Below are 27,172 nucleotides of genomic sequence, written 5' to 3' on the forward strand. Positions count from 1 at the left end.
CCTCCCAGAAGGGTTGTTTTATCTCCGGTGTGATGACGAAGGGATTTTTCCTGGCCCTGAGCCTGCCAAGCATTGAGGCAGCACTAGAAGGCACCATCCTTCCATACAGAAAGCCGAACAGGAGCCTAAAGCGACAACCAAACCAAAACTCAGAAGGTTTTATTTCCTTGAGCTCCAGTGGTACAACTGTAGCAGCATCTCACAAACGAACTCCTGCGTTGTTAAATACACATTTAAGGAAACATTAAATCCCAAGGCAGGCCAAAAAAAAATCATAAAAATTAAGAACTGCGGACAAAATGACTCATCCTCCCCCTTAAATAATATGTGCGTTGTTTGCAGATGAAGCAGCAGTGCATGTTTCACATACCAGGTTAAAATACAACGTCAGACTCGCAGCAGAACTTCCAAATGCAAACCTAGAAGAGACCAGGAGCAACGGCTTTGGTGACGGGGCTTTCGCCTGAGGAATCCAGCATTACATACAGCACAAAACACTTTAAACACGAGACCTCTGCAGTTATTAGAACTGCTGGGCACGTTCCAGCTGCAGAATGGGAAGGTTGGTTTGGTCGGAGTAACCTGCAAAGAGCTCGGTGAACACACAAGGGCTCCTCACCCACCCTCAGCTTGAGGAAGGACAAATTTGGTTGATAATTACGTGCTCAAAACGCACATTTTTCTGGCTAGTGACCAAAATGGGATGCTCAGATGGCCAAACCCATGACCACCAGCTCTGTCCCCTTGGCAAGTCCATCCTTTGCATCCCAGCTACTCACAGGTTACTCCAATTAGGAGATTAATTTCTCCCAGAAGTCAGAAATATTAAAGCTAAGCGACCGGAGGAAGAGGATGATGCACTGGGGACCATTTGCCGAGTGCGAGTCCAACCTACCGAAGCCACACTGAAAAGCTGTCGCCTTCCTCCTTACGCTACAATTTGCCTCTTTAACATTAAAGTGACCCAAAATTATCACCTAAGTGTTTATGCCCATCCCCAATGGAAATATTTTGTGCAGTTCTGGTTCCTGTTAGTGATTCTCCAGTTTCTAAAGTCAATAGAAAGAGACACCCAAGGCTCACAGACAGCTTGAAGCCCAAGGCTTTCTCCAGCCACACCAACACCAGTGGCCTCAAGCTTACAATTTTTGTACACTTTTAAGACACAGGGTGCATTTGACACAGTGATTAATTCCATTTAAGTGACAAAAAGGCATCGAGAAGCTCCTTTCACCACTACCAGTGGTACAAGGTTAATTTACACAAGGCACACGCAACACCACCCCGAGAGGTGCTCTTTGATTTACCTTCTCCAAATAACGGAGCAAAAGGATTAGTGTCATCCTACACAATGTGTCTGCCTGAGGGGACACATCTGGGGACACTTGTCAGCCCAAAAAGCTGCTGGTTCCCCCCAGACCCCAAGCTGCATCTCCACAAGCTGCTGGCAAGTCCCAGGGATCATGGAGATCCACCAAGTGGTGTCCTGGAACTTATACTTAGACCTCCAGGTCCCTAAAACCCCCCTTGTTGGCTACTGCTCACCCATCACTGGTTAAAGGATGAATTGGGGATGCTGAAGGATGCACCCGGGGATGCTGAAGGATGCACCCGGGGATGCTGAAGGATGCACCCGGGGATGCTGAAGGATGCTCGGGAGGAGTAGGGCACGCAGCAAAGCTGCAGCCCACCCCAAACAGGCACAAAGCTCAGCATCCCGCAGCTAAAACCAAACCCACAGCAGTAGGAACCTCTCTAAGCTGTTTGTTTTTATTCCTCCCATTGACGAGCAGCAGCTTATTGTCAAACAAGGGCCGGGAGGTGGCTTTGGTTCTGCAGGTGGGACTTGCCCAAGGCTGGTTTGGTGCTGCTAGGACATGATCCAGGAGCCTAATTGTGAACAGAAGCTCTGGTGCCCCCCAGGCTTTGACCCCATCAGCCAGCGAGATGCCCACGGTCGCTCCCATAAGCAGGATCAGGGCCTTAGTGAAGAAGAAGTACGAATAAATTAAGGGAGGATGAAGGCTGTTCAGCTATCACACACCATTAAAAATGTACCTTTAAAACAAAGTTTGCAAAAAAATATTCTTCTTTAAAATCTATATTTTTTTTTAAAGAGTCTCCTTGTAAAAATAAAGTGGAGTTGATAGTTTCCTCCTCTCCCCCACAGTGACCAGGTATTTTGGGATGTCCCCCCTTGTTGTCCCCATTCCTTCCCCATCCCATTAAGTCTCAAGGGGCCATCAAGCACATTGACACCCACAAGAGGATCCAGGCCACTGTCTGGGGGCTAAATGCTGTATAATTAAAGCCAATCTGGCTATAAAAATAAATGCTTTTCTGTCTTCCTTACACAGGATGGAAGAATTTAGCCCTTTTTAAACAGCTCAGCATCTAGCTGTTATAGTATTTAAAAAACAACCCAAACGCCTACATAGAAAAATAAAGGATAAACATTATCCATCTATTTTATATTTATATAAAAAGTAAGTTCTGTGACAAGATATTTTGCATCTTCGCTGTAAAAAATAATCCCAGCCTAGGCTGTATAACCTAAGCCTTCTGTTGAGGAGTTAAGCTACATCTTCAAACTTAGAGAAAAATATCAGTTAGCAATTTCACTTCTCCAAAATAAAGTTATTAAATAGATATATTATTATAAGTCTTTATAAACTATTGTTTAAGCGAGGAGGGGGAATGGGTGACTGAGGACCACTTTAATCTTCCCTAGGGAGGGAAAAGCAGCCGTCAGCTGTGAACCCCCCCAGCAAGCTGCTGTGTCCCATGGCACAGCCCCAGAGGGGACACGGGGGCTCCAAGCCACCCTCACCAAGTCCCTTCACAAGGATGTTCTTTTCTCCAGCTTGTGCTTGGTGAGAAAGTACTTGAAGAACTCATACACCGACCACGCGATGGCTGTTGAAGGCATCTGGTAGATGACACGGGCCTGCACCCCCCTGAAATACCCCGAGACGCCCCCCAGCTGATAGACAGTCTTGAAGGCGTTGACCATGCCCGAGAGGTGCCCGCTGATGTTCACCGAGCTCAGCGCCGTGTTCTCCTGGGTGTTGAGCAGGGTCTTGCAGACGTCCAAGGGGGTGGTGGCAGCAGCGGCCACGGCCCCCGCGATGGCACCGGAGACGATGTGGGACCGAGGGTTGTAGTCCCGGCGGGGGTTGATCTGCTCCTGCATGAACTCGTAGGTGATGAAGTGAATGGCCTGGAAGGGGACGTTCATGGTGAGCTGGGTGGTGTAGCTGCGGTAGAAGGCACCGAATCCCTCCGTCCTCTGCACTGTTGTGATGCAGGACAGGACGGACTTGTAGGGCGAGTTGAACATCTGCATCCGCTGCTTCACCACTGGCCGCGGGACAGACGGCACCGGGCAGGACAGACACGGGGACATAACGACTCGTGAGCCACGGCACAACTTCCCTGGTCATTGCAACACCCAGCACCAAGCCCAACCATCCAAACCCAACCTCCCCTCTTCCAGCCCCAATCTGCTACAACATAAATCAGGCAGCCATGAGCTTCCTATCAACAGGATTTTACCATTTTACACCCTCTGCTTCGCTCAGCCTGCCCAGTGCCCCCAAAAACCTCAACACAACAAGCGTGAGAAGCAGGTGAGAGCTGGTCCAACCACTCTCCGCTTCCACGGGCTAATGCACTCCTCTCCTCAAGCCTAATTAGGCACCTTTAATTCTAGAAAGGCATTAAGACAGCCTGATAAGGACCTTTGGATGCATCTGTGAGGATGCAGAGCTTGTGTGGAAAAATTGGTAAACCAAGAGGACAAGGGCAGAAAGGTGATTAAATAACTGTATGGGAAGTATGACCGACCCCAACGACATGGAACAACTCCCACTGACTTAAGCGAAAGGTCAATTAATGTAATTTAGTCAGCGCAGGGCATTACCTTCAGCAGGATTCATCACCGCGTCGTGGAGCAGCGTGGCCACGCTCCCAGCTATACCTGCAAGAAATAAAAGCATCCTTCAAAAAAACAACGTTCAGAAGCCATAGGATTGCTCAGGCATCGATATATGTGGAGGCAGCAGCCGATGGCACCGGACCCCACGTCCCCCCAGCATCCCGGTACCATCAGCTCCACGACAAACCCGCAGGAGCATCCAGCAACAATGGGAGACAAAAAACCACCCAGAGCAGCTCAACAGAAACCAGGATCCGCTCCACAGGATCCCACCTTTGCGACTCATGAGGCTTTGCCTACACAAGACACCACCGGCTTCACTCAACCTGCGCTGGACCGAGAGCTGAGCAATGTTTAGAACTGGCTCAGCGCATCCGTAATTAGGCATTTTCATCCATTTGAACGCTAATTGCGCGGACTCTGCAAACATCCAGCCAGCCCTTAATGATTCTGCAGTTGGCTCTAGGATGGGCCCCTCCAGCCACACCTTGTCCTTTGATGTAGGTTTCCATGTCAAATTCTCTCTTGCCCAAATGACTTTCGGTCATTTCTCATTAACACAGCGCTTCGGTTTTCCTGCTGGGACTGAAAGCCTGTAGCTACTTGAAAGGCAAACACACCTTACTAGCAAAAAGCAGCAAGCCAAAAGGATATTATATACCCTCAAATGAGCTGGTGGAGCTAAATCAAGTGATTGCCACGGCAGATTCAAAGACCAGGCAGAAGCGTCTTCTGCACAAACCCTTTTTTAACACCCCCGGCTCAGTCTGACGGTTTCTGCTGCTACAGCAGAATTGCTGGATCTAAAAGCAAAAGCCTTCCTGGTGGAAGCAAAATCTTTGACAAAGGATGCGAAGACACAAGGATGCAGCGCACTTCACCGTGCTGGAGATGCATGGAACAACCTGCCCTACAGACCTCAAGAGCTTTAGGTGATGCCTTCAACGTAACGCCAGAAGCTGCGACTGCATCTGAACACCTCTTCACAACGTACTGATGACTTGTGTTGGATTAATTTGATATTAAAGATACATTGCAGAAGTAAAGGTTAGACAAGGGCTTTGGAGGGTGCACAGTGTGGCCATCAGTGGGTGCTGAGACCTGCAAAACCCTGGGGCTACATTTGCATCTTGCATCCCTCCCATACAGGTATTTACAGGCTGAACGCAGCAAAGGATGCCAGGCTAAGGGTGTGAAGCAAGCAAGGGACAGGCTGTTAATTGCAAGCTATTTTCGTGAATAAAACCCCCAAAAATACCATTGGCCAAGTGGCTGTTTCCTCCATGCTGGATAGAATCGCTTAGAGACTTTTTCATCTTTTCATAGCAGGCAAAGTACATTGCGTGGGCAGGGCCAGCCCCCAGCATGGTGACATTAATCCCACGTAAGGGCCTCCAGAAACCCTCCGTAAGGACAATCTTCTTCAGAGCTTCGTACACGCTCCTGTACTGGGCTTTGGGGTCCGGCTGCAAGCTCTGCATCCGTGTCTGCAACAAAGCACACGAAGGGAGAGGCCTCAGTTACCCATCTTTAAAGCAACAAGCACAAGCCATAGAGAGTTAGAGACTTCCAAGATCATTAGAGGGGTCAATAATTTGCTCCATGCCGGGGCCACCGCATTATTTATCCACGCTTTGCCTGCCGGACCAGCAAAATTAACTCTACGCTCCCATTGCGACACCCAAATGTTACGAGGCTGCTCAGACAAGCGCTCAGAGGGAAGTGTGACCTCTGCTCTTGTTTGTGCAGGGAAAGTACAAGGAATTAAGGTAACGCCGTTGTTCAAAAGACTCCGGTGAAGAAATACAGTTAGGTCTGTAATTGCCTCTTGCTTACAACACTCCGTGTCTGCCCCGGCTTGTTTCTATTGCAGTTGCTCAGCTGCTTTTGACACTTGGTGCTTGGAGTCAGGCTGCTGGGTTGGGTAACAAGTTTCCTAGAAGGGCAAGGTAGGAAAAACAGGGTACCAGCAACCCCCCCATAGAAGGTGAGACAGGTAAAGGCCGCCCCGTTCTCCACAGTGACCCAAAGAATCGTAGAATCACAGAATGGTTTGGGCTGCCCCTCACCCCCATCTTCCTTCACCCCATCTTCCCTCCCACCAGGTTCCTGAGCTATAAACAAGTGGTTTCATCCACAGCTTTGTTCAATAGTCCTCAACGGGCTTCTCTTCATGGATTTTTGAAGGTTGCGGAGTTTCCGGCATCCAAAGCATTCAATTAAACTCACTGTCATCCCTTAATTATGCACCGTGGGAAAAGTTGCTTCTTTTAGCCCGTTTCAGGCTCAAAGCCCTTGCAATGATGACGCCACCTTCCCAACCATCCCAGCGAGAGCGAGTAAGCCTGGGGCATCGAGGTGCTCCTGCTGAGCAGCCCCAAGTCTGGTACAGCCCATCACAACAAAAATGGCCTGAATAGATAGAGGTTTTGGAGGTGGCTTCACACCTCGAAACACAAACACAGAAAGCTCCCGGCAAAGGGCATAACCACAGGAGACAAGAGCTAAGCGACGTGTAACGGGCTCCATCAAATTAACGCTCTTTTATTGAGAGCTGCAATTAAGAGGTTTTGACCCCATGAGCTGGGATGCCCCATGTGCAGAATAAAGTCTCCCCCAAACATTTGGCAAAGCAACACAAGCAACTCCGTCCTCAGCTGAGATTCAATAGCCAGGACTGTCCGTGTCACCTCCAGGCTCCCTCATGGGGACACATCCCTTCAGGCTTATTAATTTGCTTCAGTAATTAGCCAGCAGGCAATACTACAGATAAGCTTTCAGGCACGATTAAGTCAATAAAAGTGCTGCAGGTTTGGACCTTTTGTTTCCCCAGATCACTCCAGTGAGTGGAAACTGAATGGCACTTTCGCATGCGATTTCTGAGACCAAGGAAGAGATTAGAGCTGAATTCAGGACTTTAACCCAGTACAATAAAACCGAGCTGCAAAAGCAGTAATGCAATGTGTGTGGCTAAGCCAAACAAATCATTGCATTTGTAGTAAATATTCTAGAAAAATCGCATAGGAATTACATGTGCCAAGTGGCTTAGATCAGCAGCTTGTTGAATTTCAGACTTGAGCATCAGGTGGTGATCATGTCAAGCTATCAACTACAACAGGGAATTTGGCAGCCTCAAGCAAAGCTCCCCATTTCAGAGCACTAAATGCTTGGTAACCTGTGAACAGCGCTGGGAATAAACCCAAAGGCTCAGAAAAACCCTCCCATAAAGGCAGCAACACCCCCGAATTCTCTTGCCATTTTAAACCGGGTTTTAAACCCAGCTCGCCGCCTCGCTGAGCAGGTTTAAGGGTCTCACAACCTTCCCGTCCCGCGGATGCTCGTGCGGAGGGGCTGGATTTCCCAATGCTCCGGAGAATCTCCCGGCAGCCGTTTCGCCGCCACCGTGACTCAGCACAGCCCCGCTCACATAGGCTGGGCTTTGTGTGCCATGGGGTTTTGTTGGTTGTGTTTCGCTCTGCTAGTTTTAACTTGAAGGCAGCCTCCAGGAGATCTCCATCTCACCCTGGTCTATTGCTGGGATGCCTTCGAAGCCGGGTATAATTTTAAGCATGCAGCAGCATCACTTTGTCAGGAAGGTAATGAGGGATAAGTGCTCCGGTGGAGCAATAAATTACCAGCTTGGCATGTGTGGGAACGAAGCACATGGTGCTGTGTTGTCAGGAACCGACCCTGAGTATCTCCACCCTTACTATGAATCAGTTGCTTTCACATGAGTGGATAAATAACAAAAATACATCATTCTTATTTTTCTGTTGGTTATCCAAGCCATTCCAAAGCCCTCACCATGCCCCAAAATGAGCAGTAAGCATTGTACCCACTCCTCCCGATGAGCATCCATAGTACAGGAAGGTGCACCTAGGGAGGTGTTTAAGACCCCTAAACCTGCTCAGCGAGGCTGTGAGCTGGATTTAAAACCCGTTTTAAAACTCCAAGATAATTCAGGGACGTCGCTGCCTTTACAGGAGGGTTTTTCTGAGCCCTTGGGTTTATTCCCAGCGCTGTTCATAGGTGACCACCATGCAGTTTGCATCACCACCACCGCAGCCTGACCCACAGGCTTCCCCCTCTTATTAAAGCTCCGAACACAAACAGGACAAACAGCCCAAGGAGTGAGCAAAACCAGGATCTCCTGCAATGCAAGAGATTCAGCAAACAGGTTCAGCTCTGGGTTTTGTCCAGGATGGGTTTATCGTGGTGTGAACAGGGCTGGTCTGTGAGCTCCGCAGCCCGGTCACCTATCTGGAGTGTGCAGCTCCCCCACCTCTTGTTAATCAGCCAAAAAATACCTCTCCACCTACTTAGATTAATCCTCATTGCATAAGGCAGCGACAACCACAAGCGGCCCGGTAGTCCTGGTTTCAGCTTGGGCATAAGAGGCACCACCAAAAGCCTCAAGTTCAAGTTCCTCAGGTTACCTGCTGTTTGTGGACCAGCACCAGCTTCACGGCTGTTGTATGGGGGAGAGCACCCAGCTTTCCTGCTACCAGAGCAGTTTTCTACCCAGAAAGGCTCTCCTAACAGCGGCTGGGTCAGATCTGGAGAAGGCTTCGCTATTGCATTTTTATTTTGCTGGGCTGTTTTGCAGCTCCCCAGCCAAGCAACGCACTTGGTGTGGCACCCACTTGTGTGGGCAGAAGCCCACGGGAGGGGATTGTGGGGCCAGATGGGTTGACCGTGACTTTCCAGCACCCCAACACTATCAGCTGGAACAGCTGCTCCCCTGGACCTGCATCAAGATGGGTGGATGCAGAACCTCCCACCGCCAAACCCAAGCCAATGCGAGCGGCCCTAACCCCAAAGTCTACATAAACCGAAGCTGGAGCCACCAAAACACCTGCTCCATCCCTCCCAACGTCGTTCTTCTCCTTTCTTTTCTGCTCCCCTCCCTGGCATCGCAAATGTAGGCGAGATGTTTCTCCTGCCCTTCGCCCCATCCCAGCACAGGACCTCTCACACCAGTTAGGAATGATGCACGGTGTCCACAAAGTCAACTTGAACCAGCTTAGTTAGGAGCAGCTCAGGTTTTACGAAGGAAGGGCTGGAGGAACAAGGACTTTTGGTCATTTATGCAACCACCATCCTCTGCAAGGAAGGGAGGTCCAAGCCCAGCACACCTCCAGTCTCCAGATGAGGACAAGAGCTTTTTGTCACATCCTCAAGGCAGCTGCTTTACCTGCTTCGGGAAAGCAGCTCCAACAGCCTTGCAGAAAAGTCACCAAATTGCTTAAGCAAGAGGAGGCTCCAGGGGAGTCCTCCAGAAACTCCCCAACAAGTCCTTGAGATGCTGATCTCTCCGGTTGATTTGGAGACTGACCAGGCTTGCCAGGACAGCTGTGTTTGCAGCAGCTACAGAACAAAACAAGCCTCAGCACATGAGAAACACCGCGTTTGAAAACATCTACACTACAAGCCAGTGTTTTCCAGTAACCACAGCGCGAAGCGGGTGAGACACCAAGGTGCAGTTAAGGGTGAAGCTGCAAGGGGGTCTTCAGCTTTACAAGGAAAATGATGGGAAGGAAAAGGCATCAAGCAAACCTTAAATAATTGCAAGCCTCCAGATGCAGCTCTAGCTGGTAAAACACAGCCTGTTATGCGTTTCTCCTCTAAAAAAAATAGCAATACTCTTGCAGAATACAACCAGCAATGCTTTAAGTTACAGCAGAAGAACCGCAGCGTGCGTGGGCACAGCCACCATGGATTTACACCCTCTCTCATCACACCCCAGCACGTGTCGCCCAACAAACACCAAAAGCATCCCTGTGCATTTTCTATGCTGTGTCATGGGTGTCTCTATGAACTCCAGAAGTCCATAGGGCTCGATTTCCAGTGCTTGGGCCCGACTCGGCGCAGGACACGAGCATCGCAGCCGGCCCTACCTGAGCCCAGCCACCTCAGGAATTGTGCAAGCCTCTGGAGCAAACAATCCCCCAAATTAACGTATTTTCAGTTTCTCTTTGAGAGGAAATGACTTGCTGGAACCAAAACATTTCCTCTAGGGCACGATGTAGCCAGGTGCCCAAAACGCCTCTTTCTGCAGCACCCACAACCCCATAAACCTCCTCCATGAGCCCTGCACGGCTGTGACCCATCCCAGGAGTTATTACCCGAAAAGGCTAAGGAAGGAGCTTTGCTGTTTTACTGTGAGAGGAGAGCAGCACATTTCCTACTGAAGCTTAAGCAGTGTTTAGTTACTCCCGTTACCAAACAAAAAGCACCTTTTTGGGGTCAGTTCTCACCTTTTGCCACAGCAGACAGAGCAGCAGCAGCACCCAAAACCTGCAACTTTTCCCCTGCTTCTGACACATGGGGTGACTTTGGCCATTGCTCCACAGGAGCTTTTGCACAGCCTGGGTATTTAATGTGCTTCCCAGCACTTGGAGGCAGTTTGCTGAGCAGGATTATTCCCAGCATAAGGTATTGTCCTGGCACAGGCGCTGCCGGCCCCGCAGCAACCACAGAACTCACTGCCCAGTGCAATGAGCACTTTTACCTTCCAAAAAAAGCACCTCCCACTCCGGGAAACCGGGCACAACTTTCGTTTTCTCCCTCTCTCCCTTTTCCCCTCAGAGGAAATGCCCTCTTAAACAAAACCAACACAACACGCCATAAAGTCCGGAGTGATGACACACGGCTCCCACCGTGACTTGGCAGAAAACCCCGCGCTTGGTTGCGAAAGGAGCCGGTGCGGAGGCACTCGGGGTGGGCACGGACCCCATCCCTCGGGGGAGACGCTGCTATGTGGTCCAGCAGGCGCAGACCCAGAGGGAAAACACGAGAATAAAGCAGAGAATATTTCCCTTGAGCGCTTATCGCAGCAAACTGGTGAGACCTGCAGTGCCTCAAAGCAAAGGCATTTCCTCTCCTCTCCTCTTTCTCCCATTTCAGGGCGCCCTGCATTGAAAAGAGGAGAAATCAGAGCATCTGCTTGCAGCTTTTCCTAACCGGAGCATGGAGGATCTGTCAGGGCCAATAATACAATATGGAGAGCGTTTGGCTTCTCCCAACCTTATTTTCAATTTATTAAGCCTCCAGAGCAGCACACTGGTAGGGCAGAGGGAGGAAATACCCTTTATGATGCTTCCTACCACATCGGCAACACCACGAAGTCCTCCCTCGTGTGCACTCGACAGCACCAAGACCAAACTCATTAGTCCCAGCATCAAAACCCACCAACCCCTCCATGTATCTGCAGCCAAGCAATCCCCTTTATAACCCTGGTAAAGCTGCTGTTCCAATGTGGCTGGGGTGACACGCGAGGTTGGGTTCACACCACTCGCAGCCATCCTGGTGTGCGGACAGACAGACCGACCGCCCTGTCCCACCGGTCTTCCCCTCCTGGGCTGGGATTCCAACACTACAGAAGGGAAGAGCTGCCTGGGGGGCTCCAGCCCCACGCTGGAGGGCACCGGTGGCATCGTGGGGAGCAGGGTGAGGACTTTGCTTGCTGCAGGGCCCAGCGCACACCTTTGCACCGTGGGTTGCGCAAAGCTCGCCGGGGCCGAGGACACCGGGACGGCACCCGAGGGGCTGCAGGGACGGGTCCAGGGTGGGCGCACAGCTCCAGCATCTTGGGGTGGCACCTCAGGCACCCTGCACACCCCCAGCACCTCTTGCACGCTCCTGGCACAGCTCTGCTCCCCCCAAGCAACATACACCGCCCCCCCCCCCCCAGAGCCCCGTGTAACCCTTGCACACTTTCCCACCGCGCACCCCCAGCACCCCCGCAAGGGCTCTCCCGCTTGTGTAGGCACAAACCCCGGTACCCCGTGCATGCACCCCCGGAGACCCAGGTACCCCGTTGCACGCACCCTCCGTACAGCACACTCCCGTACACCCCCGGTACCCCATTGCACGCCCCCCGTGCACACACCCCCGGTACCCTGTTGCACGCCCCCCGTTCACGCCTCCCCCGAGCCCGGCAGCCGGCGAAGCAGATCCCGGAGATCCCACCCCCCCAGTCCACCCACCTTGACCGAGTCCACCGGGTACATGACCGTATGCTCCATGATACCCGCCACCGCCCCGGCCATCATGTGGGTGCCCAGCGAGGCGCCACTGGGCAGGCTCTCGTACTCCTCCGTACCCTCCACAGGCGGCGCGGGGGCGGCGGCAGCGGCGGGGTGTGGGGGGCCGGGCCCCGGGGGCGCCGCCGCGCTGCCCCCCACTCCGCAGCTCAGCTCCATCCGCCCGGTACCGGTGTCGGGGGGTCCCGGGGTGGGTACCGGGGGGGGTCTGCACGGGGCTCCCGCGCCGCCCCGGCCCCGCTTTAAAGCCGTGCCCGCGCCCCGCCCCGCCCCGCTGGGCGCCAACCAATCGCGAAGCTCCGCCGCTAGGGCCCGCCTCCAGCGTGGGAGATTGGCGGGGAGATCGGCGAATGGCGACGTGGAAGCGGCGCGGTGGAGGAGTATGATTGGCTCTGGTGGCGGGGGGCGGGGCCGCGTCGCTCGTCCCGCCGCCGTACGAGCGCGCCCTTTGCACAAGCGCTGTGCCCCTTGCACAAGTGGACACCCGCAGGCACGCACGTGTGTGTCTCCGGGCAAGCATAAGCACGGGCGGGAGGGGGCTCAAGGGTCCCCCCGGGGCACCGTGCAGCAGCCGGGCCGCCCCCCGCAGCCTGTCGGGGTGTGAAGCGCTGACACCACCGGTGCAGAGTGTGCAGTCACCGTGCATTGCACACTCCCGTGCGTGGGCCTGGGGAGCTTCCAGGGGGAGCACCCCCGGCTGCACCCTGCCTTGTGCCCCCGAGGTGCTGCGGGGTGAAGCTGGGGCGGGGGGGAAGGTGGAAATGGTGGATTTTTCCTGGTCGGTAGGAATAAAGCTGCTCTTGGCATGTGGGCATCGCACATCCCCAAACACCCCCGAGTGCTCCCCTGAGCACAAGCGAGGCCACGGGACCGGCTCAGCTCTTGTGCTGCTACCACTTTCTCTCCGAGGCGTTTTGCCTCCGATAGGATTTAATTTTGGTTGTGCTTTTCGCGGATTTCTGCCTCACACGGAGCCCAGTCCCTGTCCGGCATGGCCAGGGCAGCGGGATGAGGCACCACATCATCCCCCATGCGTGGGCTTGAGCCTTGGCCTGGGCAAGAAAAGTCCATGGAAGGACTCAGGAGAGTTTTCTGCCCCTCCACGCAAAGGCTTTTTGGGATGATGGGATCCGCAGGGCCCACCATCCCTCGCCACATCTCCAGTCTGCAGGAGAAATAATCTCAGCCCATAGCTCTGCACCCCCAAAAACCTCCGCTTTCCCCTGTATTTTGGATGATCTCTTTGTTCCACCACAAAACCGGCCCAAACCAATTACATTTGACAAGACTCAGAGATGGAGGCAAAGCCTTCATGGGCTGGGGTTCCAGGAACAGCCCCGACTTTTCCTTTCATTTCATTCCTCCTTGAAGGATGATTTGGAATTTGACCTTGCTGGGAAGGTGGCATTGCGTAGCGTGTACAGGAACCAAGGTTAACCATTTGCATGAAGCGCTGAGATAATGCAAAAGCAACTTATTGCTGCTTGAGCCTTGGGAAGTAAGAAAACCATCCTCCGAGGGCCCAAAAAAGCCAAAAGATAAAGTGCTTGGTTTTGTTGTTAGCCATGAAATGAACACGCACGAGGCAAGAAAAGCCTGGTCCATTCTCATCCTCACCATCACGCTGTCCCATTAAACCAGTCCCAAAACCTGGAGGGAGCAGAGACCAGACCGAATCCTTCAAGAACGTGCAATTGAACACAGTGATTACTACATCTCTCCTTCCTTTCCCTCTCATCTTGCCCCCCATGCAGGACCCCGTGGATTATCACAGCTTTGTTACCTCCCAAAGAGACTAAAGATGTTGCTGACAGATGGTTTGACACTGTGTTCTCCAGCTGAAATGACTTTTTGGAGCTGGAGAGCCACGTGCATCCACGTAATTCCAGCAGAGCCCTCCCCGCTGGTCACCTGTGTCTGCAAGGCATAAATCAAACACGGGCACAAGAGCTTCCTTTTCATCAGGCAGCCTCATTCAAGGAAACGGATGCTTTAAAACCCGGAGAGGAACACTTTCCAGTATTGCTCCATGCAGTTTATCTGGGTTTTCTACTCCACAATCAACAGCAGCTGATCTCCCCTTGGCAGCGCCGAGGAGGGTGGGGAAATTGCAGTGTCACTTACCTTGATGAGCCCTTTCCCCTACAGTCTTAGGTCTCGCTCCCTGGTATGAATCAGTCTGAAATAGAGCGCTGTTTCCAGGTAGGAACAGGTTATATTTTAATCTGAAATGAGGGCTCCTTTCTGCCCCTGCCAGGAGACACCCCGGGGCATTGGGAGCCAGAGGTGCCCAAGAGATCCACAAGCTGAGGATTTTCCCTGTGTTTGTGAAGAAGGGACAAAATTATTCGTCATTTGTGAAAGGAAAACAGGGCAGGGAGTCTGGTCTGGCGTGTGGCTTTGTCACATCACACGTCCCGCTGGCGGGAAAAGGAACAGCCTGTGTCTCTCGGGTGGTTTCCTGCCATCCCTGCCTGGTGTGGTAAATAAGAGTCATCACCAGAGCGAACCCAACCCCATTTATAAAACCAGTCGGTGTTGTGCAACGATTCCCTCGCTGCCTCCCAGGGCACAACCACTGCTCGGTGCATCCCATCCCGGAGCTCCCCTGGGGTTTGCGGGTCCCTCGGGTGCTCCCCGAGCCCCAAACCCCATCACGGCAGAGGAGCAGCGCGGGGTGAAGCCATTCGCACCGCTAACAGCACAGTTTGGCTGCAGGCTGCAGGGAGCACGCTCATTTATATTAACACACCGACAAGTCGATGCGAAACGCGCCGCCGCAATCTGCACGTGCGTTGCATCACTGCGAGCAGCTAAATGATGAATCAGCCCCACGGGTCTGGTGTATAAGCTTCTTCACGGGGCCTCCGCACAGCAGAAATGCAGCACAAACGTAACGAGAAATGAGAAACAACCTGCAAAATGCTCCATAAGCCACCCAAAGGAGGCGGCTGCAGCCCCCAGAGCATCTGCTGGGCGCTCCCCAGCTGATCGGGAGGATCCAGTTGTGCTTATCGTGGTTCTTGGCCGGGCAGGAGCTGCAGGACACGGCGGCTGCACCCGCATCGATAACGCAGGAGTGTCCACCTTCCGGGAACCACAGAAATTGTGGCTTATCTGCAAGATCCAGCGAGATACGTCTGCTTTTTTTTTGGGCACTTTCCAAATCTACAAGTGCTCAAACACCTTGGTTTTTTGGGGGGGTTTATCCTGTTCGCAAGCTGCCAGCTTGGGGGAGGAGACAACGCAACTTCACCCCCAGCAGCACGATGCGACATAGCAGCAAATTACAGGTAGTTGTATATTCTGTCGTGGAAAGGAAAAGGCACCTGTTTATGGCATGGTGTAAAGTGTTCACTTTAGAAAAGGGACCATGGCACACCAGCCCTTGGCCACCACCAGCCTCATCCCTCCTTAGAAATGCTCAAAACCTCAAAATAATTCCAAATACCGAGTCTGGACCTCATTCCCCCAAACCATCCTTAGGTCAAAGGCTCAGAAGATGCCCTGGAAAAGGGATTTTCTGACACCAGCCTGGGTTTTCCTGCCCTCCCAGCTGCGTTTTATGGTGCTCCCAGGTAGAAGCAGCTGCAGGGGAATATCAAGCTCTACGAAACACGATGCGTTCCAGTTGTTTTTCATCTCTATATTATCGAACGCCATAAAAATAAGCAAAGGGTATTGTTTTGTCTTTGAGGCGGACTGACCCACTTATTAGAGCATCCGTGGAAAGCATCCCCTGGCTTTAAGCCCTTGCTGAGCACAGCGAGGTGCCGGTAGGTGGATTAATATCAGAACATCAGGCACCCAGAACATTAATCCTGCTCCGGTACATACTCAGAGCATCTTTTCTTTGCCTCGAATCACCAAAGCACCCCTCTAGATTACCAAGTGATTTGTTTCATAGCCAGCGTTTATATGTAACACATCAACCACAGCGTATTAGGTTGATGCCATTGAGAGCCATGAACACGAATGCAAATCGAATTAGAATTGAGCCCTAGTGATGCTGCGGGGTTATTCCGACACCAAAACAGCCGAAATCTGAAAACTCAGCAATGCAGACAGCGTATGTCGACATTTATGCAACCTCGGAGGTAAAGGAGGTGTGGACGCCAGGAATTTGGCCTGTGGGTTTTATTTCAGTGCTCACATAACCTGACCTAATTTACCATCGCCTCTCTCCGTGGATGAATGGCACAGGGAGAGGCAATACCCCATGTGTATAATTAAGCTTGGCTTTTGTATTACTTCCTGGACCCAAGTTTTTTCTCGTCGACTTGCCTTGCTGGTTTGAAGCCCTGGGGAAACAATGGGGAAGGCACAGCACATGCTGGTGGTGGAGTGACTGGTGGCACTGGGCAGAGGCAGCTGGAAGGATCCCACGGGGTTTGTTTGCTGGGGTTGGCTCTGACTCTTTTCTTTTTGCCTTGTTTCTAGCACTTAGCAAAATTAGAACCAGAAAGAAAGGAGAAAACCCTGGCTTGTTGTTTAGAGCCGGGGACGATCCTGCTCTGCCACTGACCCCTCGCGTGGCCTTGGTCAAGTTGTTTAACCTGCCTCTTCTGGGGTTTGTGTGATGAAAAGAGCAGAAAAGGAGGAGAGGAAGGGTGTGCAAATGGGGCCGTGGCTGGCGGGCAGTCCTGTCCTGCTGCTGCAGTGCAAGCAAATAAAACATCAGCTTTCTTCACCGCGGAGTGAGCGCAGCCAGCAGCAGGGATGCCCTTGGAAATGGGCAGAGGGGCGTTTGAACAGATACACACAAAAATGCAAGGAGAAAAGTCCATCTGGGAGACACGGTGATATCTGCTGGTCCTGGTGCTCAGTGGGGGCTGATACTGGGGAGGGTGCGGTGGGATGAGCGACGTGCTGCCCCGAGATAGTGACCGAGCACCCCGCACACACCTCAATGGGGGCTCAGGGGGGACCTGTGCGTGTCCTACACGCTTTTTCCTTTGGAAACGGTTGGTGCCCCAGCGCTTTGGTTCTGCATCAAGCCGCTCCCTCCAGGCACCAATTCAGAGCCGAACCAAAGCATTTTAGCAGCTTTATCCCCAATTTCTTCCGCATTGCACGGGGGGAGCAAAGCAGGATTAGGGGAAAACTTCCCTGCAGAACGCCGGGAGATCAGAGGCAGAGCCCAGGTTTGTGTCACCGGCACGAAAGGTTTCACTCCCACTTGGCGGTGCTGTTAACGGTGGAATGAAACACATCTGCAAACAACCAATATTTTCGCCGCCGCCGCGAGGAGCGTGCATCTGGAAATAATTAGCACGCTCAAAAACAACCCGCTCACATTCCTCCATTTTGCGCCACCCGCGGGCTCCGGCAATGAGGGTTTTATCGGCGGCTCTTCAATTCCCGCACGTTTTTCAGCATCTCGAACGCCCCGTTCAGCCCAGGGCGACCCCTGGAGATGCAAAATCCACCTTCAGCTCCCCGCAAACCGCCCCCCAGCGCCGTGGTTTTGTTTGCGTGGTTTGATGGGTGTTTCTTTAGCCCACGAAGCCTTTGCTGCCGCCGACATGCTCCTGCTTGTGCCTTCGTCTCCACCATTCCCCCCAAGCCACAACCTGCAGCAGCTGCTTTTGGGTGAAATTCAGCTCGGAAAGGGCTGCGACAGCAGCTGTGTGGCCGGTGGGAGCCTGTGCCATGCCAGGACGGACTCAAAGCTCCTTCTCCTTGCAGGTCCTCTCATTAATTAGGCATAATTTGCCGTCCCAAAGCATTTTCTTTCTTGCCGGCGCACACCCAGCGCAGCTTTCCTTGCAAGTTCAAGGCTGCCCGCTCCGTTTGGGCCCAATCTAACAAGGGATATAACCCACGGACAAGAGTTAAAACGTAAAAATCCTAAAGACGCCAAATGTCTTGCCCATTTTGGAGCTGCAGACCTGGAGTCCTCCCTCCAGCCCCAGCAAATCCATCTCCCCATGGCACACCACGCATTGTGGGGCTTACTCAATATATTTGTGCTTTGCTTCTGTGAGAAGTTAATTAAAACACTTTAACTATTGGGCAAAAACGTGTTAGAGACAAGTGACTTCGTTCTCAACGCATGGCGAAGTGGTGAGACGTGGTGGGAAAAGGAGATGTGGCCCCAGCCTGGTTATCCGGCAGTAAAACCCGGCGTGCAAAACTCAGTGTGCAAAATCCAGCGTGAAAAACTCAGCGTGCAGAACTCAGCGTGCAAAATCCAGCATGCAAAACCCAGCGTGCAAAATCCAGCGCGAAAAACTCAGCGTGCAAAAGTCAGCGTGCAAAACCCAGCAGGGAAAACCCAGTGTGCAAAACCCAGAGCGCAAAACCTGGCGTGCAAAACCTGGCGTGCAAAACCTGGCGTGCAAAACGTGGTGTGCAAGATCCAGTGTGCAAAACCTGGCATGCAGAACCTGGCGTGCAACACATGGTATGCAAGATCCAGTGTGCAAATCCCGACGAGCAAAACTTGGTGTGCAAAACGCAGCATGCAGAATCCAGTGTGAAAAACCCATCATCCCGGGAACCGCTCCAGCGAGGCTCCCCAGCCTCTCCGCGAGGTTATTCCTGTTATTAACACATTATCGTTGCCTGGATAAACGTTTTCTTTCCAGCTGCGTGGGCACATCCGTGCTGCCGCTCAGCAGCAACGCGCAGGAGGGTTCCTCCTACCAGGCGCCGAGCGGCTTTTAACTCATTTTATTTAACCAGATTCATTTATTTATTACTTAAATCATAAACATGTAGATGCTTATTATAGCGGCGACCATTCCACTGCCTGCGTTTAATATATAAACAAATGTTTCTGTGTGTATATTTGTATTTATAAGTGTCTGCTTGTATGTTTATTTGCTGTATTGATGTTTATGGCTATGCTGGCAATGCTATCTACAGCTTGCAGAACCCAGCAGCATTTGCCCCCAGGCTATACGTTAATTTATTAATTATTGTTTAATTTATCTCTTAGTTAAATTAACAAACACGAATTCAACGCCTGCGCCTTGGCCACGCCCCCGCGCCTTGGCCACGCCCCTTACACCAACCACGCCCACACACATCAACCACGCCCCCCCGGGGAATCCCTTTCCCAGCCCAGCACTGAGAACGTCTGTGCCACGTGTATGCGTGCGTGCGTGCGTCACGTCCGGCGGCGGGCTCCGGAAGTGGCGGGGTGTCCCGTTGCTATGCGGCGGGGCGGGAGGTGAGCGCGGTGAACGGGGCCCGGCCGAGGGAATGGGGGAGCGAGAGCGGAGCGGAGCTGCGGGCATGGGGGGGTTACACGGGGCCGGGCCGTGCGGCCTACCCGCCGCTGGAGCCGGGAGGAAGAGCCGAGGGCCCTCCGGGGGCTGCTGGGGCCTGTTCCGCTCCGCTCGGAGCGGGGCCTTGGTGGCACCTCGGGCAGGTGGTTTGTTGAGCAGGGTGTGTGTGGATGGGCTGTGAGAGCGGCGGGGGCGGTGGGGAAGGACTGGGAGGCCTGGCCTGTGCTCAACTGTCACCATTTGTGGGGTTTTTAAGGTATTGCTTTTATTATGTTATGTATGGAGCCGTTACAAAGGTGATGGAGTGGAACATCTCCTGTGTGAGGAAAGGCTGAGGGAGCTGGGGCTCTTTAGCTTGGAGAAGAGGAGGCTGAGGGGTGACCTTATTGTTTATAAAGGGATAAAGGGTGAGTGTCAGGAGGATGGAGCCGGGCTCTTCTTGGTGACAATTAATGATAGGACAAGGGGCAATGGGTTCAAACTGGAACACAGGAGGTTCCACTGAAATTTGAGGAGAAACTTCTTCATGGTGAGGATGACAGAGCCTGGCCCAGGCTGCCCAGGAAGGTTGTGGAGTCTCCTTCTCTGCAGACATTCAAACCCGCCTGGACCCCTTCCTGTGGAACCTCAGCTGGGTGTTCCTGCTCCATGGGGGATTGCACTGGATGAGCTTTCCAGGTCCCTTCCCACCCCTGACATTCTGGGATTCTGTGATTTACATCTTGGGGATTGGCTTTGCAGGCAGTAGTGGGACTGGAGATCAATCTGCTGACAATGCCCTTTGAACGCTCTCTAGATCATCTGTGTTTTCTTTCTAGCTCAGGAACAGCAGAGCGATGGCTTTGGGAATGGAGGACGTGCCTGGTCAGTCTGAGGTGACCGGCTGATGTCGAAGCACCAACTGGTCTTTCTGCTCCTCACATCCCAAAATGGGGAGGTAAGAATCCCAAAGGAACTGTCAGATCAAGCTGTGATGTCTGTTGAGTGAAGGACAGGGAACTTAAGCATTAATTTGTGGCTAATGGTGAATTCAAAGGTGGGAATAGTGTCTCTGTTACACTCAAGCCAGAGCACGAGCAAAGATAGAGCAGAGTAAAAAGTTTTATTACGAATCTGTTTGTCCTTAGCCTGTTTTAAAATGCACTGTGCTTCTTTTTGGTAGTAAAGTCCATTTTTAAAGCAGAATATCCCCTTTGAATTTTAGGATCAGCATCTCGTGTTTGCTTCCTGCTTCTTGGCACTTCAGCATCTCCCCGGTGGGGTGTCCCCGGATTCTCAACACCACCCTGCGGCAGATCCTCGTGATAGGAATTCTCGCTGCTGCCGTCTCTTTGCTGTACTATTCCCTTGTGGTCATCCGCAATAAATATGGGCGTGCGTACAGGGACAAAAGGTTCCACAGGTGAGAGCAGAAGAGGCTTTTGTGGGAAGGAACAAAACGTACTTTTGGTGCGAAAGAGAAAACACTGGCAGGTTTTGTCTGTAAAATACATGAATGGGGGGGAAATGGATGAGTAAAACTTCCTGCTTTTTACGAAACATTCGTTGTCTAAGTTGATTATCACTTATCAATAATGCAGCTTTCTAATACTTTATCTATCTGTAGCAGCTCAGTAAAACTATTGGTGCCAAAATGTTGCATGGTAAATTATTTTGAAAATTGCTTTTGGTATTTATTGTGGGAATTTGATTCTTATGGGTGGCACTTTACTTCCTTCAGCAATAGTGAAAACTGGGTGATTCCCATCGGGAAACAGTTGTCTGATGTTGAGAAAAACTTCTATATTCAGCCCCACATCTGGTTTTCTTCTAGATATCTTGCCCGAGTAACTGACACCGAAGCCACGGATACAAACAACCCCAATCTGAACTATGGGATCGTTGTGGACTGTGGCAGCAGCGGCTCGAGGATTTTTGTGTATTGCTGGCCACGGCACAACGGGAATCCACACGATCTCTTGGACATCAAACAGATGAGGGACAAAACCAGAAAACCGGTTGTTATGAAAATTAAACCAGGTACTGGAAAGAAATTAATATTAGATGCAATTTTCTAAGTAGTTGCCTGTCCCAACTTTGCTTTTTCTAAGCCCATATTTAAAGTCTCTGGGTAAAGGACACTTGTGAGTTGTCAGCGTGGCACTCCTCCCAACCAATTATATAAATAGGTAATAAACCTAATACAGGTTTTTGTTTCATATTTGGAGGATGATTAACTGTTAACTTGGTTTGTATTCCTGTAGCCGATTTCCTGGGTTTGGCGTTGGGTTGCTTGTTTCTCTGCTGTGTTGGTTGTTGAGATTTACCAGGAAATACCTGATGCCTGAGTTGTTTCACTCTCGTATTGATCTGTTTCACCAGGCATTTCGGAGTTTGCCAGCTCTCCCGAAAAGGTCAGCGATTATATTTCTCCGCTTCTGAGCTTTGCTGCCGAACACGTGCCACGTGCAAAACACAAAGAGACGCCTCTTTACATTCTATGTACTGCGGGAATGAGGATTCTGCCAGAAAGGTTATTGCACATCTTATTTTTAGCCTTTAGAATAGTGACCTTGGTGCGTCTGACTCTTTTTAACTGTAATGTTATTTTGTAATGTAATTTTGCAGCCAGCAGAAGGCGATACTTGAAGATCTGCTCACTGATATTCCCGTGCATTTTGATTTTCTGTTCTCGGACTCGCATGCAGAGGTTATTTCAGGGAAGCAGGAAGGTAGGTTAACGTTGGAAAAACAACCTTTGAAATGTGTATTATTTTCACGGTACAACTTGGGTAATTTTGTTGTTACTGTTTGGTTGAGAGACCTTATTCCTGAGTAGCACCATATGGAGTGTGGAGATGATCATCTGCTGTAATCCTCTAAGTTGTCCAAATGTTTTCTAATTATCCGTGTTTAGCAGGAATTTCAGTCCATTTTCTCCGGCTTTGGGGAGGGAGGGGTGAGGATAAGGCACAATGTTCTTGATAGAAGAAATTTTGCAGGGAAAAATGGTCTCTAAAGGAGCGATGTTCTGGTGTGATCAGCTTAAAATCACTTTAAAAGATAAAGTGCTTATTTTTGATGAAATTTACACATCAGACTGTCTTTAATACGTAGAATTAGGACTCTTTATTATAGCCTTGACTTGGGAGAGATGGAATAGAATAATGTGTCAGGAATGTTTAACCTGTAAATATTTTATGTAATAAACTATGAGCAGTGATGTATCTTAACTCACATGGAAAAAGATCCCTCTCTGTTTTTAAGATGATATGTACCAGATACTCCTGAAATCTGTTTTCTTGTGCGTGTAGGAGTGTACGCGTGGATCGGCATCAACTTTGTTCTTGGGAGATTTGAACACACAGATGATGGTAAGTATCTTAATTGTGATTTTAGGGAGGACTTCGAGCACCTCCCTATGCTTCCCTGTTGCTTTTAGACAGGTATTAGTGTGCAGATGCTGATGTTGGCTTAATTTCTTTGTGAAACTTCAATGATCTGCATTGCTAGGACAAAAGTTAACTTTAGGCCCAGCTCAGCTGTATTTCTGATTGGTGTGTTACGGTTTTGTGCAGAGGATGAGGCGATTGTGGAGGTGCACGTCCCGGGCAGCGAGAACAAAGAGGCCATTTTCCGTAAGAGGACAGTGGGTATTCTCGACATGGGCGGCGTGTCGACTCAGATAGCGTACGAAGTCCCTAAAACTGTAAGCTTTGCCTCTTCGCAGCAGGTTATTATCTGTGCAACTTCCTTCTTTTCCTTTTGGTTTATTTTGACACGTATTCGTTGGTTTGGTTTTCTTTGTTGTGAGTCCTGTTCTTTGTTACATCACGTTCCAAAACCAAGGCAAGAGAAGATGGCAAATACAAACCCTTCATCAGCTAAGCACTTCATTTGTATTTTGTTCATCTGAACACTTATTTCACTTCGATTATTATAATTTGCCACTAATTTTTTCATTTAAGTGGGCATGCATTCTCTATGTGTGTGCATGTATGTGCCATTTTTAAATTTGTTATGAGACTGTAGGAGTTTAGGAACAAAATATTGTGTGGTTCCTATATGAGAAGTTGCATAAAATATGACTTTTTCCTTCAAGTTGAGTTGGAAGAAATAGAATTAACAGGACACGGGGGGGTTAACAGTACGGTTTATTTTAATATCATCTACATCCTCAGCACAGTTCATCTGTTGTAGGAAGCAAATGTCTTTGTTACAAGTCTTAAATGGAGCATAAATTGCTCCAACTTCTGTTCACTGAGGTCTAGAGGAATTCCTGGCTTTTTGAAGCTGAATAACCTCCCATTAGCTTCACTGAGAAATCATCTAAAGAACAGCATCAAAGCCCTATCTTTTGACTCTTAATGCATTGTTATAATGATATATATCTTCGCATGAAGTGGTGGGTTTTTATTATCACAGGTTTTATAAATTATAGACACAGATAAGTAAGGAGTGAAGTTTAAAGATATCAAGGGCACCCAGTTGTCCAAAACCCTCATTTTTTAGGTTCTGGTTCATATTGTTTATAGCTAATCTTGGGTGTTTGTGTTCCTACAGGAGGAAGTAGCCAAAAACTTACTTGCAGAATTCAACCTGGGTTGTGACGCTCATCAAACTGAGCACGTGTACAGAGTCTATGTAGCCACGTTCCTTGGCTTTGGAGGAAATGCAGCGCGCCAGAGATACGAAGAGAGTCTGTTCACCAGCACAGTGCTTAAAAACAGGTCAGAGTCTGCTTGGGAATGTGGTTCTGTGCATCACTGGGCTCAGGAAGCCCCTCACGTGGGTATATTTACCAAAAAGTCTTGATATAAAACTTAATTTCTCCGCGTGCGGTGCGGTAAATTTGATGCAGTTTTATCTCAGAGCTCGATGTTTCTGATTTTGAGTTGTTACTGTGCTTATTCTTCTCTTTTATACAGACTGCTGGGCAAACAGACTGGCATGAGTTCTGATTTACCCTACCTAGATCCTTGCCTGCCCCTGGATGCTCAGGACGAGATCCAGCAGAACGGACAGGTCATGTATCTGCGAGGAACGGGAGACTTCAATCTGTGTCGTGAGATCATTCAGCCCTTCATGAATAAGACCAATGAAACGCAGACGTCCCTGAATGGTGTCTACCAGCCTGCTGTGCACTTCCAGAACAGCGAATTCTATGGCTTCTCAGAGTTCTACTACTGCACCGAGGACGTGTTACGCATGGGAGGAGATTACAATGCTGCCAAGTTTATGAAAGCTGCAAAGGTAAAGTGTTCTGGAGAGAAAGCTGCTTCTAATTCAAAACAACTCTCCAGAAGTGTTTTGTTCTGAAAGTCTTGCAGCAAAACTCTTCTTCTGAAGATCCAAAATCCTTTTATCCTGCAGTGAACTATCACAGCACATCATTCTTCCTCACCGTGTTTTCTTTCTTGTTTTAAGGCACAATAGTAAAATTGGCCATAGAGGGAATGGGGCTCATGGTAGTCAACTATTGATAGTGAGGAAATCTGTGCTGATTCCATCCCTTGCTTCTTTTTAGGAATGTATTAGTTGCTAGAAAAAATAATTCCTCTTGCTTCACGCATTTTTGTATCAGTTTCGCAGGTGTTACTCCTGACAGGGCTCGATCTGTTGGGGACAGTTTAAAGTAAGGCTACAACATCAAATAAATGAATATGACCTGCTTTAATGCCCTAAAAACATCTCCAGGTACCTGATTGAAGACTTTAAGTGCTACTGATATTAATTTAACTGCAAATGCCAAGTATGGATGAAAATGTTACAGAAAATACCATGAAATCTGTGATTTGGATTATTAGCAGTGCGAGGCAAGCTGGTTTTGGCGTTTTCCAGCTTTTCTTCTGCTCGAGGCAGAAGCAATGTTGAAGTCTTTCTTTTTTCCCTTGAAGGATTATTGTGCCACTAAGTGGTCCGTCCTCCGGGAACGTTTTGACCGTGGTCTTTATGCATCACATGCTGATCTCCACAGATTGAAGTGAGTATTTGTGTTTGTACAGCAAATGCATTTGCGCAGAGTCACCAGGGAGAGGTCATGTCCCAATGATCCATTTAATGAAATCATTGAAAGTGTGAATGTAACCTTAAATATTGCATCAGCCGTTAAAAAGTACTGGTAATTATGTGTCTAATTGTGCTCCCCGGTCCTCTGGGACTCTCTGAGTGCCGGTCTGACCTTGTGCTGCTCTTGCTATAGGTACCAGTGCTTTAAGTCCGCCTGGATGTATGAAGTATTTCACAGCGGCTTCTCTTTTCCCGTGAGTTACAACAATTTGAAAACAGCTCTGCAGGTTTATGACAAAGAGGTGCAGTGGACCTTGGGAGCCATTCTTTACCGAACACGGTTTTTACCTTTAAGGTACCAGCTGTTTTCTCAGATATCTGGACATAGCGTTTGGGTGGAAGTGTGGGAGTTCTGTGAAGGGAAGAAACGTGGGGAGAGCGAAGCAGGTGATGGTGTTGCTAGTGCCTTGTATATGTCCTCAGTATGTATTTCAGGCAGCTCAATTAATGCTTTATAAAGATGATTCTACTCAAACGGGCGCTATTTTGTTTGGTAGGATGATTTGGAGGCAAAGTTTGACTTGCAGCTTAGCTCTGTTATCCCTTTGGTTCTTTTCAGAGACATCCAGCAAGAAAACTTCCGTGGCAGCCACTCCCACTGGAGGAGCTTCTCCTTCGTTTACAATCACTACTTGTTTTTTGTCTGTTTCCTGATCGTGCTGCTCTCCATCCTGCTTTACCTGCTGAGGCTGCGGCGCATCCACAGGCGAATGCTGCGGAACGGCTCGTCCTCCTCCCTCTGGATCGAGGAAGGTCTCCCAGCACAGAAGATCGCAGGACCCTTATGAGATGCTGTGGCGGAGACTTTTTATTGGACTTGCTACACAAAAAGCCATTTTTGCCTCAGGGTTCCTCCTTTTTGTCCCTTTGAACCATTGAAGAAGCAGATTGCCTGGAGTGTGGGATACAGCTGGGCTTTGGAAACGTGGGAAAACGGGGTCAACTTGGCTTAGCCTCATTAGACAATATCTGCCAAAAATTATGTGTGTTTCTTTTAATATTGCACTTTTGCGTGTAATGGGACAAGCACAGACTTGTCAGTAAATGAGTAGTAGCAGCTTAAGCTATGTATGGTAAGAGAATGAGTGTGAATTCTCATCCTTTGGGTGAGGTGGTGAAATACTGTTAGCTGGGGTGAATGAGGACTGCTTTTCTTTCCCAGATTCCAGGATTGATATCACTTGATTCCTTGATTCTGAGTCTGCTCAGTCAAAGAACAGGAAGTGCAGGGTTTTGGAAAGCAGTAGCAGAACCTTTTAGGACAGCTTATCTGATTTTATATTCTGGAGTAAGTACTGTGATGAGAAGAAAAACCTATTGCACCCAATGCTGTGCTTCCACAAAACTGCTGAAATCAGTTTTGGTTATTGTGACACTTTCCCCATTTGTCTCGGAAGCGATATCCTCATAGTGGCAAAGTCACTAGTTTTTAATCCTTTATTTCTGCTTCATAATCAATCAGAGATCTCCCTGAAACTCCAGTAAGGTGAAGAGAACTGGAATACGCCCAGACTTCTGTTTCTGCTAGAGTAGACATGCACAGTGTCTCTTTTTCGTTGTTGTTTCGGGTACTCCCATTTGTTAATTTATATTTTATTTAAAACTGTTGATTTTACTTGAAAGCAAATTTGTCCATGATTAAAAGTGGGATTTTTATGAACTTCTGGTGTGTGGGTATTTTATTGCACAGTACCCCTTTTGTTCTCGCTGCTTGTATCCAACTGGTCAATCTTCTCTTCTAGTAGGTGCGAATGTGCTGGAAACTGGATGCTGTTTGCAGTGCTGGAAACTAGACATGTTCATACTGGTTTTGTCATATTTAAGGTGCAGTTTATTCATCTAAAAATCTAGATATTTGAACTGGTTTGTCTCCTTTCCACATGCTTGGTTTTGCCTTCGTGTAGGAA

The 27,172-nt window shown here is 49.8% G+C and overlaps 2 protein-coding genes across 3 annotated transcripts; one reads left to right on the plus strand and one right to left on the minus strand.

Moving 5' to 3' along the window:
- Positions 1–143: 143 nt before the first annotated feature.
- On the minus strand, positions 144–12,237 carry SLC25A37 (solute carrier family 25 member 37). The gene is made up of 4 exons (XM_065856539.2): positions 11,926–12,237; positions 5,196–5,424; positions 3,923–3,979; positions 144–3,360 (listed from the first exon to the last, which is right to left on the minus strand). Exons 1-4 carry the CDS (start codon positions 12,139–12,141, stop codon positions 2,840–2,842), a joined length of 1,023 nt encoding a protein of 340 aa, XP_065712611.1. The 5' UTR covers positions 12,142–12,237; the 3' UTR covers positions 144–2,839.
- A 6,832-nt stretch (positions 12,238–19,069) lies between these two features.
- Positions 19,070–26,925, plus strand: ENTPD4 (ectonucleoside triphosphate diphosphohydrolase 4). 2 transcript variants are annotated; one of them, XM_065856535.2, is made up of 13 exons: positions 19,070–19,159; positions 20,036–20,154; positions 20,422–20,619; positions 21,031–21,236; positions 21,579–21,729; positions 21,825–21,928; positions 22,511–22,570; positions 22,775–22,929; positions 23,760–23,926; positions 24,125–24,449; positions 25,094–25,179; positions 25,399–25,560; positions 25,825–26,925. In XM_065856535.2, the coding sequence occupies exons 2-13, from the start codon at positions 20,147–20,149 to the stop codon at positions 26,051–26,053; spliced, it is 1,851 nt and encodes a 616-aa protein (XP_065712607.1). In that variant the 5' UTR covers positions 19,070–19,159; positions 20,036–20,146; the 3' UTR covers positions 26,054–26,925. The 2 variants fall into 2 exon arrangements, with proteins under 2 accessions (XP_065712607.1, XP_065712608.1); XM_065856536.2 differs by having other exon boundaries at positions 22,775–22,905.
- Positions 26,926–27,172: the final 247 nt, after the last annotated feature.

Source organism: Patagioenas fasciata, chromosome 26 (assembly GCF_037038585.1).
Source record: "Patagioenas fasciata isolate bPatFas1 chromosome 26, bPatFas1.hap1, whole genome shotgun sequence".
Lineage (NCBI taxonomy): Eukaryota > Metazoa > Chordata > Aves > Columbiformes > Columbidae > Patagioenas > Patagioenas fasciata.